Source organism: Ceratotherium simum, chromosome 12, assembly GCF_057802395.1.
Source record: "Ceratotherium simum simum isolate JZ-2026a chromosome 12, ASM5780239v1, whole genome shotgun sequence".
Classification (NCBI taxonomy): domain Eukaryota; kingdom Metazoa; phylum Chordata; class Mammalia; order Perissodactyla; family Rhinocerotidae; genus Ceratotherium; species Ceratotherium simum.
In genome coordinates this window covers 44735965-44750646 of record NC_141911.1, presented here as the reverse complement: position 1 = coordinate 44750646, position 14682 = coordinate 44735965, and the positions used below count along the sequence as shown (strand labels likewise).

Sequence of the window (14682 nt, the reverse complement as noted above, 5' to 3'; positions counted from 1 at the left end):
TCAGGTAAAAGTGGTGTTCCCTGGAAATGGGGGCTAGTTCATTTTGCAACTCAGACACTCACCGAAGTGCTGTTCTTTAAGACCTGGTATTTTGGTATGCAGCGGACGTGCTTATGTGTACTGTCTGTTGTGTCACATATGCAAAAGACATGTCATCAAGGTTCCAGATTTAACAAAATTCTTATTCGTGCCCCATTAAGGACATTTTAAAGCAAAACATATTTTTTTAAACCGCGAGTGTGTGGTGGTAAAGACGAGAACGGCCGCTAATAAGAGTCTGCTGCCACCGCCTGGCCTGTGCTGAGCCTGACGTGTGCTGAGACGGCAGCGGTTCTACCAGGTCGTGGGTAGAACAAGTATCAGCACAGTGAACAGGCGAATGATGTCTTAGTATTATTATGAAAATAGTCTTGACCAGGCATACCTCGGAGAGGGTCTCAGACACCCGCAGAGGTCTGTAGACTCCCCTTGGAGAACTCCTGCTAGAGCCGTGTTTCATCAGTGGGTTGTTAACTCAGTTTATTTGGTCAAGCCCAGCATTTTAGAAAATAAAATGGAATACACTAAAAAATACTGTACTTTCTCATGTAGAAAAAATAGTTGTTTTGTGAAACTCATTTTAGATATTTATACATACCACATGTGTGTACTGAGTTGCGAATGTAGAATGTATGTGTCATTTTAGTTTTTATATTTACTGCCTTAAATATATATCTTGTAAGTTAAACATATACGGATATAAATATTCATGTGCATTTATTATATATGTTCACAACATAGCAACAAGTAAAATGACATTTTTAACTTAAAATGTTCACTGCCACAGAAATGCCACATCTCTGGAGGAGTGATTAGACAAGGGGTCAAGACCTCCTAGGGCAAAAAAAAAATCCCAAACAAAATTCCTTAGATGTAATGTTATATTTTTTAAACATATTTTAGACTCATGTCTTTATTTTTTATTTTTTATTTTTTTAATTTTTTTTATTTATTTATTTTTTCCCCCCAAAGCCCCAGTAGATAGTTGTATGTCATAGTTGCACGTCCTTCTAGTTGCTGTACGTGGGACGCGGCCTCAGCATGGCCAGAGAAGCAGTGTGTCGGTGCGCGCCTGGGATCCGAACCTGGGTTGCCAGCAGCGGAGCTCGCTCACTTAACCGCTAAGCCATGGGGCCGGCCCATGTCTTTATTTTTATCCTTACAATAACTCTGGACATATAAAGATATAAAATACATGTTTGTAGCATGGAAAAATAGCAAGTAGCTGGTAGAGATAACAGAATGATTAGCTAATGGCAGACAGCAAGTGGGAAAACAGAGCCATACATATGTACATTTTTATACCTAGTTCTGTATATACATCTATATGTATAATAGGTGAAAGATGTGTTCATACTGATGTCTCTGATTCCAGCTTAGTCCCAAATGATTCCTTCTAGCCTTTTCTCCTAGTTTATCTGTAACTTCCTGCTCTGCCGGTGAGAAATCTGGCTCCCACCATCCATTTACTTATTTGTTCAACCCCAGTATATATGTAAAGCAGTTCTCTCCACTTTTTTCTTCTTTCCCAAGAGAAACAGCTTTACTAACTGGAGTTCAGTTTCTTTAGTCTTGAGCCATATAGTTTCCCATTAAAATGCTGTTGTCCTGAGTTACTTAGATCACAGCTCCTTTTTTCCTGAACCCCTTCTGTGAGATTGTCATACGTTTGTAATAGATTCATTTTTTAGAGTCTGCATTCCCTCTTGAGATCCCTTCACTTCCTGGTTGATATTTTAAATTTGCATACTTCAAAGTTTATTCTTGGTGATGGACAGGTCTGTGGATTTGGACGAATGCATACAGTCGTGTACCCACCACCCTTAAAAATTCCCCCAGTCAGCCACCGCTCCCTCCTCCAACCCCTAGCAACCACCAATCTGTGTCGTTTTGCCTTTTCCAGAATGTCATATGAACAAAATCATACAATATGTAATTTTTAGAGCCTGACTTCTTTCACTTACAAAATGCATTTGAGATTCATGCATGTTGCGTGGATGAATCTTGCAAATCACCAGCTTGTTCCTTTTTATCACTGGATGCTATTTCATCCTATGGATGTACCACAGTTGTTCATCTGTTTGCACGGTGAAAGGCATCTTGTTTGCCTCCAGTTTTTGGTGGTTATTAATAAAACTGCTTATAAACATTCATGTACGTATTTTTACATGAACGTGATTTTTTAGTTCACTTAGGTAAATACCTAGGGGCAGGAGTTCTGGGCCGTATGGTAAGGCAGTGTTTAATTTATTAAAAAAACTGCCGGGGGCTGGCCCCATGGCATAGCGGTTAAGTGTGCACGCTCCGCTGCTGGTGGCCCGGGTTGGGATCCCGGGCACGCACCAACGCACCGCTTGTCAGGCCATGCTGTGGCGGCATCCCACATAAAGTGGAGGAAGATCGGCATGGATGTTAGCTCAGGGCCAGTCTTCCTCAGCAAAAAGAGGAGGATTGGCATGGATGTTAGCTCAGGGCTGATCTTCCTCACAAAAACAAACAAACAAACAAAACAAAAAAAACCTGCCAAACTGTCTTCCAGAGTGGCTGTACATGGGAAGCAATAAATGGGGGTTTGTGAAGGATTGGGTATTATTTCTTTTTTATTTATTTATGTATTTATTTATTTTTTATTGATGTTTTAATGGTTTTTAACATTGTGAAATTTTGGGTTGTGCACTTTTGTTTGTCCATCACCATATATATGACTCCCTTCACCCATTGTGCCCACCCCCCACCCCCACTGCCCCTGGTAACCACAGTACAGTTTTCTCTGTCCATGTGTTGGTTTATATTCCACATATGAGTAAGATCATACAGTGTTTGTCTTTCTCTTTCTGGCTTATTTCACTTACCATAATACGCTCCAGGCCCATCCATGTTGTTGCAAATGGGACGATTTTGTCTTTTTTTATGGCTGAGTAGTATTCCGTTGTGTATATATACCACATTTTCTTAATCCAGTCGTCAGACGAGGGACACTTAGGTTGCTTCCACTTCTTGGCTATGGTGAATAATGCTGCAATGAACATAGGGGTGCATAAGCCTCTTTGGATTGTTGATTTCAGGTTCGTTGGATAGATTCCCAGTAGTGGGATGGCTGAGTCATAGGGCATCTCTATTTTTAATTCTTTGAGGAATCTCCATACCGTTTTCCATAGAGGCTGTACCAGTTTGCATTCCCACCAGCTGTGTATGAGGGTTCCTGTTTCTCCACATCCTCTCCAACACTTGTTTTTTGTCTTGGTGATTATAGCCATTCTAACGGGCGTGAGGTGGTATCTTAGTGTTGTTTTGATTTGCATTTCCCTGATGATTAGTGATGTTGAACATCTTTTCATTCGTGTGCCTATTGGCCATCTGTATATCTTCCTTGGAGAAGTGTCTGTTCATTTCCTCTGCCCATTTTTTGATTGGGTTGTTTGGGTATTATTTCTTATTTAAATATTTCATAAACTCACCAGTGAAGCCATCAGGGCCTGGGCTTTTTTTTCTTTTTTTTTTTTTGAGGAAGATCAGCCCTGAGCTAACATCCATGCTAATCCTCCTCTTTTTGCTGAGGAAGACCAGCTCTGAGTTAACACCTATTGCCAATCCTCCTCCTTTCCCCCCCGCCCCCAAAGCCCCAGTAGATAGTTGTATGTCATAGTTGCACATCCTTCTAGTTGCTGTATGTGGGACGCAGCCTCAGCATAGCCGGAGAAGCGGTGTGTCGGTGCGCACCCGGGATCCGAACCCAGGCCACCGGTAGCGGAGCGCGCGCACTTAACCGCTAAGCCACGGGCCGGCCCTGGGCTTTTCTTTATGGGAAGATTTTAGCTTAATAATTCAATATCTTTGCTGCCGTAGTTGAACTACTCTCATAGAGCTGAGGGGGAGGGGCAGAAATGTCACAGACCGGCACTGTTCTTACCTGAGATTCAATTGCTTTCACGAATAAAAGCTTCTCAGTTTGTTGTATGCCCTTGGTCTGGATCCAGAGCAGTGAAATGGTTGGTTTTGACAGTTTTGTCCAGTTTTATAGTTGTTTTTTGGGGAGAGGATTTGTTGGCTTCCTCAGGACATCATTCCAGAAGTCTCCTGCTTCATCACTTTTTCCCTCTACTGTGTCACTCCCATTAGCAAATAAACTTAGTATAATAGTTTCCAAAATTCTCTTGCCTCCATCTCCAGCCACTACTCCATTTCTCTTCTTTTTGGGGGCAAAATTTCTTCAGAATACTTCTCTACTCTGTCGTATTTCCTCTTCTCCCCACAACTCCACCCAGAATCAGAAATCACAATTGTTAAAGTCAGTAAAGTTTTCCATGTTGCTAAATCCAGATCTGTTCTCACAGTCTTCATTTTCCTTGACCTGTCATAGCATTTGACACAGGAGACAGTCACCTCGTGCATGAAACGTGTTCTTGACTTTGTTTCCAGGAAGGTCATGCTCTCCTTATTTTTCTCCTACTTCTCTGGCCATGTCATCTTTGCAGATTTTCACCACATCTTCCCCAGTCTGCCCCAGAGCTAAATCCTTTGACCTGTTTTCTCTCTAAACTCACTTTAGTCTCATCTGTCCACAAACATCTCCCAAATATTTATTTCCAGTTTTCACCTCTCTCCAAACATCAGTCATATCTAAGTGCCAAACTCCTGTTTTCTGCAAACCCCACCAAATGTCCTAACCATATTAGTATTGGCAACGTCATCCTTCTAGTTGCTCAGGTGGCAACCTCAGAGACTTTTTTGACTACTTTCTCACACAGACTACATGAGAGTCATCAACCAAACTTGTTGGCTCCAATTTTAGATTTAGTCAGAATCCAACCACTTTAGCTACTACCAGTAGTCTAAGCTACCACTGTTTTTTGCCTTGATTATTATAGTGTAGTGTATTTTTAATACATCAACCAGTGAGGTTTTGTTTTTAATGTAAATCAGATGCTCACTCCTGCTTAGAATTCTCCAGTGGCTTCCCATCTCAGATAAAGGCTCAAGTCCTTAGAATGGCCTACAAGGCCTTACATAATCTGCTCCCCTGTCCTCACTGCCCTCATCTTCTGTTCCTTCTGTCAATCACTGATCCCTGTGCTGCTCATCAACCTTGCCAAGCGTGTTCATTTCTCAGGGCTTTTGCATTTGCTCTTCCCTCTGCCTGGAATGTTCTTCATTAGATCTCCATAGGACTTACTGATTTCCTACCACCTTCAGGTCTCTGCTCATATTGCCTCTTTTAGTGAAACCTCCTTGATCATCCTATATGAAGTAGCAACTCCCTGCTCACTAGCATTCCCTGTCTCCCTTTCTCCTTTACTTTTCTTCATAGTACTTTTCACTATATGACAAACTATCTGTCTTCTTTCTCCCCACTACGACATAAGCTCCATGAGGACAGAGATTTTAGTCTCTTTGTTCAGTGATAGATCTCCAGTGGGCTGAAGTAGTGTCTGGTGTCGAGTGTGTCTGTGTGTTTGAGAGAGTGCGGCAGGGGATTATGGGGCTGCCTGTGATGGAGACCACATAAGTGGTGTAGTCAAGAGTTAGAGCGCCATATCTTAAGTCCTGTTTCTTTGAAGTCTTTTTCTGATTACTCTTATCCATCGTGATTGTTTTAACCCTTTTTACACCCTAGCCCATTCTACATAATAAGCACTCAGTTTTTCTCTCCTTAGTTCATGTATATTAATCTTTCCCCAAACACTTATTAACCCCATGAGGGAAAAGATTAGCACGTATTTTACTGGTATGAAGTGCCCTTCCCAAAACTCAGAGAATGGGGAAATAAGAATGTAAAATTAACATACTGCAGACAGATTATCCCTGAGGACTGTGAGATTAGGTTAGATTAACAAGACTGGAGTTTTGCCAATGACCACCACCCGAAAGTAAACTGCAGAGGTGAATAAACTGCAGAGTGCACAGTGAGGACAGAGCCTGGCCCATCGGAGACCCTCATTGTCTAGGAGGAGGGTGGACTAGTGGACACATCTTTCAGGACCATCTGTGTCTCTCTGTCCTAATTTCATGCTCACTATACAACAGGCTGATTCATTAATCAACTTCCCAGGTACATTAGTATTAGAAGGCATGGCCTGGGTCGCTTTGTTACTAAATAATCTGATTTTCAGGTTTGCATCAGTCCATCACAGGAACCATCTTCAGTTTCCTGTAAGATCTCAGGAGCAGAGACAGGACTATAGTAAACACTCCCTAACAATTCCCCTCTATCTAGTCTCTTATTTGAAATTTAGCCTAGTGACATCTTTCTTGGGTAAATGAATCTACAGTGAAACAAGAGCGAAAGGTCTATCTATACCAGGAGAGCTTTTTTTTAAAGGCAGTTTTCATTGGAATTGTACTGTTATCACACCTGACAGAAATTGTCCATTCTGGTCTCAAATATTAAGAGGAATAAGTCATTCTGAGTGATTCATGCAAGTTTTCTTAATTGAGAGAAATGTGTGTCTCTCTAGTGCAAATAACAGAGATGTTATTTTGAAGTTGCTACCTGTTGTAACCTGGATGCGTTTTCCAAAAAACCGTAAAGAAATTATGATCACTTAACAAGCCCTCATTTTAACAATATGTAAGCTGGTCAGGAGAGTTGTGGCACAGCTAGTGATAGAAGTGGGGCTAGAATTGGTCTTTTATGCCCGTCCCGTTCCAGGCCTTAGTACTTAGCCATGCTGCAGTGCCATAAGTCCTTGAGGTTTTTTTGCTGCAAAGCTTTGTCTTTTGAGGGTAAATTTCATTTTTGAAAACCACCAGAAGTCTTTCAGAAGCCGAATCACAATAAGATGGGTGATCAGATTTCATAATCTGCTGTTGGTCCAAAATGAGCTGGCTTGAGCAAGAATGTTTCCCTTTAGTGTTGTAGCTAATAGCCTATTAATGCATTTCTAAAACTAAACCGAAAAAAGGACAACAGGAAATGATGGAATTAGAATATCCAATTTGCTTCACCTTAATCCACACAGCAGTCTCAGAATAACAATACTAATACTGTCATTACTAGTTGCGATCACTGAAAACAGTTTAAAGTTGTTTAGTTGAATATGCTTTCCTCATTCTGGCCCCTGCTCCCTCGCCCTTTTTTTTTCTGGTTGTACTAAATCTTCATATGTTCCTTGTTGGATCACCTAGCCAATACATACTGTACTCTGTCTTTTAACCTCATTTAGACCTGATTTTCTAAGTACCTGTATATTTAATGCTCTCCCAGTTCTTATGTCAACGTCTCGCTGGTCATTTTGGTCTGAAGCTTGTTCTCTAGTTCCAGGGATGGCAAAATTTTTTTGAAAAGAGCCAGATAGTAAACATTTAGGCTTTGAGGGCCAAACGTGATCCTGTCACGTGTGTGTGTGTGTGTGTGTGTGTGTGTGTAACAACCCTTTAAAACCATTCTTAGCTTGAGGACTGTACAAAAATACCTCTGGCTGCAGTGTGCGAACCTCTGCTTTAGTAGTTTCCTCAAGAAAAGCTCATGGAGTCAATATTACAGTTTTGTGGATATAAAATCCTTGGCTCACATATGGATGAGTCACATATATAAAGTTTGACCTATATATTTCGAATATGTAATTGCATTTACTTCTGGCATAAAACATTGCAGTTCAAGTCTGGTGATACACACTAATTTTATTTTCCTTCCAAGTTACTTGCTGGTTTTGCCTAGATGCCCAAGGGATATTTTTCTTTTTCTTTACAGTCCAGTTGGTGTTGGTCATTCTGGGTTGCTATTCTCAGGTATGTGATGTGTTTTTTCAATATGTATTTTCAAGTATCGTGTTGGGATTTTTTGAGTTTTCTTCTTTCCTTTTTTTTTTTTTTGAATAACAAAAGGCAGATCTTTCTGTATTGATGTTTGAATATTTCCATGATACGTTTTTTTTTAACCTCATATAATTTTTTTCTTTTAAACCATTTTATTTTTTTCCAGCTTTATTGAGGTATAATTAACAAATAAAAGTTGTATATATTTAAGGTGTACCACATGATGTTTTGATACACACATGCATTGTGAAATGACTACCTCAATCAAGCTAATTAACATATCTGTCACCTCACATAGTTACCTTTTGTGTGTGAGTGTTTGTGGTGAGATCACTTAAGATCTACTCTCTTACAAGATTTCAAGTATAAAGTACAATATTATTAACTATAGCCTCGATGCTGATGCTATACATTAGATCCCCAGAACTTAATTCATCTTGCATGATTGAAACTTTGTGCTCTTAAAAGTTTTTTTGATTTATAGTTTTTAGTCTTTGTTTCATTTCCTTGCATTGGTTTAACTAGAAGAACTCCTGGTAATCATATGTTGGATCTTCTTTGATTAAAATAAGCACATACTATTTGCCACTATCTCTCAAATGCTTTATCTCCTCATTTCTTTTTTATTACTAATTCCTTCTGTTGCCTCATTGCTATGTTTTCTTTTTTTTTTTTAATAATTTTATTTATTTATTTATTTTTTCCCCCAAAGCCCCAGTATATAGTTGCATGTAATAGCTGCACATCCTTCTAGTTGCTGTATGTGGGACGCGGCCTCAGCGTGGCCGGAGAAGCGGTGCGTCTGTGCGCACCCAGGATCCGAACCCGAGCCGCCAGCAGCGGAGCGCGTGCACGCAACCGCTAAGCCACGGGGCCGGCCCGCTATGTTTTCTGATTTAAGCTATTATATCATTTTCTTAATGACTGTCAGCTCATTTTACAATAGGGTACAGTTTTGATTTACTTTCTGGGCATGCTTTCGGGCATGCTTTCATTGTCTGAATGGATGTTATTCTGTTCCTTATTCTCTTTATATGAAGGTGTTCTAAATTTTTAGAAGGAAGTGTGGTTCAGGATAGTTTTTCTGGCTTCACATAACTCCTCAAACCGTGGACTCCTATTGGACACTTTTCCTGCTTTTTCACATTCACTTTGACATGGTACTTGCGTTGTATCACCGTAACCACCCCAAAACTCAGCTTGGCAAAGATATGATGTCATCAAAAGGATGTAGAGCAATCCTCTTGAAACTGAACTACGTCAAGCTAGTAGTTTGCCTAGAGCCTGACAGATGTCAAATATTGCTGTTTGCTTCCAATTAAAGTGCCTTGTGGTGTCCCTGTGGGTTTGCTGGGGTGCCCTCTGACACTTGGGTCCACAGTTTGGGTGATACTGATGCTATTGATCTGGAGACCACACTTGAGAAACGAGTAGGACCTTTAACTGCTTTTTTTTAAAACTAGGAATTCCTAAGAAAGATTTTCAAAGTTGTACTTCCAGCCAAGAAGAAAATTTCTTCCTTTGGATCCATGTACTCAAATAGGCAAGCAGATTGATTAAAAAGAATTTAATACATTCACATCAAACAGTTTGGAAACAGGTGTGTGTGTGTGTGTTTGTGCATGTGCGTGTGTGAGAAAGAACAGGCTTGCAGATGCACGTATGCTTTAATGTATATCGGGAAAACCAGTATGTGTTTTTTTGCGTTAATCTAGTTTTCTTACTGGGGGAAAAAAAACTACTTTGAGTTGATGAAAAGGAATGATAGAGAGCATGCTTGCATGCTTATTGACATTCATGTTTAAGGACTTTGGTGCTAAATATTTGAATTTGCTTTTGTGACAGCCACAGTGAATTTGATTGACTGCTAGTTTCAAATGCCATTAGCCTGAGAATGTATTTTATAAAGAAAACTTTGTGTCTTTCAAGAGAAGGCAAGGATATGGATATGGGAGGGAAGTCTAGATTCCTCCATTCCAAGATTCATCATGTACAGATTCTTGGAAGTTGTTCCAAGTAAAACTTGCCCCTAATTTATACTATAATGAAGAGAAAACATGGTTGACCTCTAAAAGAGCAATCCACTGCTTACAGGTGAAGTGACAGTTATGACTGTCCTCATGCTAGTTGAAGATTGTGCTCTGTTCTCCTTAGTGGATTATAATCTATTAGGATACAAAGTGGAGCACTAGAAAATGCACTGAGGACAGTGTGCCTCCTGCACTTCTCCTCACCCTTTCTCCTTCCAGGATCCCAGGAAATGGGGGCAACTGCCTCTTCTCCCCCCTAAACCCGTCTTCTTATTTTTAAAAGATCTGGCATTTGATATTATAGACTGTATTGCTCAGTGATCTTCAGAGTTCTACAGAGAGCCAGAGCCCTGATTTACAGTTAACATCTAAGAGAATTGGGATATGGATTTAATCCAGCCATTTCTTTTCAGTCCAGAGGGATCTGTATAGATGACATGGCTAGAGCAGCAGCCTGCTACAACCTAATCTCTTCTCCAGGATTAACAAGGGCTTTCTAACGTCTGGCTCGTTACCAACTGGTCTTCAACTTCTTATTAAAATATACAGAAAAGGAATGTGGGTTTTGTTTAGCCATGCTTTCATAAGACTGGGTTTATAAATTACAAAGACAAATCCTAGGTTAGAAGAGGTCATAAAGATCAAGGTATTTCTCTCTTAAAAGAAGTAATTATCTTAGTTAATCAGAGACCAATTTTAAGAGTATTTCAATTACCTGTCCTAGTGGAAAGTTAAAACCTGGAAACTCCTTTAATCCACCTCTGGGGAAATGGCTTTTTACATGAACATGGCAACGTTGCCCTAAATTGAGCTCTTGGCTTCTATGGACAGTAAATGCTTTATCTTCTAGTTGAGTTGAGAAGAAAGGCAGGAGAAGCAGCTGTGTGTGTAATTGTGCTTTCCTTTCCTGTAGCGTGTTCCATGGGAAACGGTACGAGCAGACTCTATAGTGCTCTCGCCAAGACACTGAACAGCAGCGCTGCCTCCCAGCACCCAGAGTATTTGGTGTCACCTGACCCAGAACATCTGGAGCCCATTGATCCTAAAGAGCTCCTTGAGGAATGCAGGGCTGTCCTGCACACTCGACCTCCCCGGTTCCAGAGGGATTTTGTGGATCTGAGGACAGATTGCCCCAGTAGCCACCCACCTATTAGGGTCATGCAGTGGAACATCCTCGCCCAAGGTATGCCTGATGCTTTTGTGCCTGAGCAGTTGAGTTCGCTATGACTGCCTTTCTGCTTCTGCACGTGCTCAATGCACTGATGTCTTATGTGGAGGGAAGAGGTGTGGGCAGATGCAGGTGTAGGAGGATGGGTGACTAGGGCAACATGAGGAGCTCCCAGAAGGGGAGGTTAGGAAAGGGAGTCATCAGGTTTTCACTAATAAATCTGGCAACTCAAGGTTTATTTCTTACCTTCCATGTTTGTAGGCTATCCAAGTACAATGAAAGTCTGTCTACTTGCCAGCACATCCAAATTTAAAGGACCCTGTCTTCTATCAGCCTGAAACTTTTTGTTGTCTCCAGCTTTCAGTCCATAGCACTAAAAAAGCATTTGCAAGGGAGAAACTGAGTCTACTGAATGGGCAACATATAGAACTTTCTGCAGGGAATAGGAGCTGTGTGAGGGTGGTTGTGAGTCTGGGTACTCTTGGGGCCAGATTCTCATCCATACACATCTGTGCAACTTGAGGCCGAAGAGATGTTGCTTCAGTTCTCTTTCTATTACTTTGTTATGGTAGGAAGGACTCCTTTCTGGGGTCTGCTGAATTAAAAAACAGATGTGCCAGTCAACTTGCTATAGTATTGCCTCTCATGTAGCAATTAAAATTTTAAGAAACAAAGGCTGCTTTTTTTTTTTTTTTGGTGAGGAACATCAGCCCTGAGCTAACATCTGCCAATCCTCCTCTTTTTGCTGAGGAAGACTGGCCCTGGGCTAACATCCGTGCCCATCTTCCTCCACTTTACATGGGACGCCGCCACAGCATGGCTTGATGAGCGGTGCGTCGGTGCGCGCCCGGGACCCAAACCCCAGGCCGCCGCAGCGGAGCACGCACACTTAACGGCTTGCGCCACCAGGCCAACCCCCCCCCCCCCATTTTTTTTTGCTAGAAAAGAAGGGCATACTCCCTGACTTTGCAATCTTTGATTCATTTATTTTTTCCAGGTGTTCATCCATAAGTAGGAAAAGCTGCCCTTTTAAAATAGGTCCTGTTCATTTTGAGTGGTATCTATATCAGTTCATATGGCTTATAGTTAGTGTTGAAATTAGTATATAGAATTAAATATATTTATTTTATCTGACACAGTTTAGATCCCTGGGACTGCAAAGAGCACTGTTTAAGGCTAAAACCTAAGATCTTATGTCCTAGAATATAGGAAATAGTTTTAATATGAAAGAAAATCAATTGCCTGCTTCATGTATGTGAGAGGTTAATTTGGTGAGTTAATGCAGTTTAGACAGAGAAGAATCACTCAAAGCATCTGAAGCAGAGGAAGCATTCTGAGAGTCTTGAGTAAGTGTCAAGCCTAAGGAGACTCCCAGGTACTTAGAAGTCATGGTTCTGTGGTAGCTGACAACTGACTGGCTTTTTTATTTCAGCTCTTGGAGAAGGCAAAGACAACTTTGTACAGTGCCCTGTTGAAGCACTCAAGTGGGAAGAAAGGAAATGTCTCATCCTAGAAGAAATCCTAGCCTACCAGCCCGATATATTGTGCCTCCAAGAGGTGGACCACTATTTTGACACCTTCCAACCACTCCTCAGTAGACTGGGCTATCAAGGCACGTTCTTCCCCAAGCCCTGGTCACCTTGTCTAGATGTAGAACACAACAATGGACCAGACGGTTGTGCCTTGTTTTTTCTCCAGAACCGATTCAAGCTAGTCAACAGTGCCAATATTAGGCTGACGGCCATGACATTGAAAACCAATCAGGTGGCCATTGCACAGACCCTAGAGTGCAAGGAGTCCGGTCGACAGTTCTGCATTGCTGTCACCCACTTAAAAGCACGTACTGGCTGGGAGCGATTTCGATCAGCTCAAGGCTGTGACCTTCTCCAGAACCTGCAGAACATCACTCAAGGAGCCAAGATTCCCCTTATTGTTTGTGGGGACTTCAATGCAGAGCCAACAGAGGAGGTCTACAAACACTTTGCTTCCTCCAGCCTCAATCTGAATAGCGCCTACAAGCTGCTGAGTGCTGATGGACAGTCAGAACCTCCATATACTACTTGGAAGATCCGGACCTCAGGGGAGTGCCGGCACACCCTGGATTATATCTGGTATTCTAAACATGCTCTGAGTGTGAAGTCAGCTCTTGATTTGCTCACTGAAGAACAGATTGGACCCAACCGGCTACCATCCTTCAATTATCCTTCAGACCACCTGTCTCTAGTATGTGACTTCAGCTTTAATGAGGAACCTGATGGACTTTTATAAACACTTGTCTGTGTCTTTTTAGTCACAAGAGTCTTAACCAGGGATGTTTCAGGAAACTGAAATAGGATAAGTTGCCTGAAGAAGGATTCCTAGTTTCTCTCACTTCACTTTCCTTGTTTCCAGCATGCCCTTGGGAAGGAATCCCCTTAGTTCACAAACCTTTGCCATTAAAATCTACAGCGAGAAAGCTGTTTGCACTCCAGTATTGGCCTGTGTTGTTTTCTTTCCCTTAGCATTACATTTTAATCATGTAAGAGCATTAAATTAGGCTTGTTTTGAAGCTTTTTCAGTTTGAGGATGCTATCTAAAAATAGACTTGCTTGAGTCCTCCATAATTAACAATAAGTATGCAAGAGCAATTTCTCTAGACAGCATTTCAAGTTATTTATTTGTGGGTTTTTTAAATGTCAACAAGACATGCATGGGAATATTTATTTTTTATATCTCCATGTAATATTAAGTAAATGTAGCACTATGAACATTTCAAAACCATGCAAAATGTAAGTTATAGAGTAATTTATAGTAATTTTCTTAAAGTTTTAAGATGTTTTTATTTAGGGTCTTAACAAAATAGTAGTGTACAAAGGAACTATTTAGCCTGGAGGAATTTTAGTTTGTTTGTTAAGTGAAATAACATCAGGTCTCCTGGATACGTTCTTCATAAATAATCCTTGCTGTGCCTTCCTGTTCCCCATTATTGTGTTTCTTGAAGAGATTCCATGGCCGGTCAGTCTTCATTATTTAATCACTGTTACACATTTATAGTTTTCCATTGGAATGCTATTGTTATATACTTGAGGTCACTCAGTGTCATTATTGTATTAGAATGTGCTTTTCACAATAGGTTATTTAGGAGCTGTTATGTGGCAGTGGCTAAGGAAGTCAGTGGGACCTTTTCAGAGGTGGGAAACTAGAAAGCCTGTTAATGAGGCTGTCATTGAAATTTCCTAAGATAGCCAGGTGACTGATTCAAAATGTCTAGAAAGAAGAATATAAAAAGTTAGAAAGTAACCTGGAATTCTCTTCCATCAGAAATAAACGTGTTATAATGGGTGAAGCCCTTTCCAAACAAAATCTCAGCAAATAACCTATTGGTAATAAATTAATAAATGTTTTAATCCATGAGTTGTAAATATTTAAGATTAATAAATGGTCTTAAAGCTAGTGCTGTTATTTTCTCGTCTTTTTAGTCCAAAAAGAATCGGGGAGTAGATTTGATCTTTCAACACTGCTAATGTGGTGGCCCACACTATCCATTTACACACAGACCTTCATTTTTAAGGTGGACAAAGGAGGATCCGTAGCTGCACAGTGAAGGCACCTATGCTATGCTTACATGGTATCTCAGCACTGAGGTTGGAGTTCCACAGTACGGTTCACCCAGATATTCTGCATTGGAACCACTTTTGAAACAAATGAGGT

General features: G+C 40.8%; 1 protein-coding gene across 2 annotated transcripts in view; it reads left to right on the top strand.

Annotated features, from left to right (window-relative positions):
* The window catches only part of NOCT (nocturnin), a 28455-nt gene extending 14031 nt beyond the window's left edge, over positions 1–14424 (top strand). The window contains exons 3-5 of one of the 2 annotated variants that reach the window (XM_087437619.1): positions 7730–7767; positions 10738–11007; positions 12425–14424. In XM_087437619.1, coding sequence (XP_087293745.1) covers positions 7730–7767; positions 10738–11007; positions 12425–13260 — 1144 coding nt within the window. In that variant the 3' untranslated portion in view covers positions 13261–14424. The remainder of the gene's footprint in view (positions 1–7729; positions 7768–10737; positions 11008–12424) is intronic. The other variant, XM_004426493.3, reaches the window with a different exon arrangement.
* Positions 14425–14682: the final 258 nt, after the last annotated feature.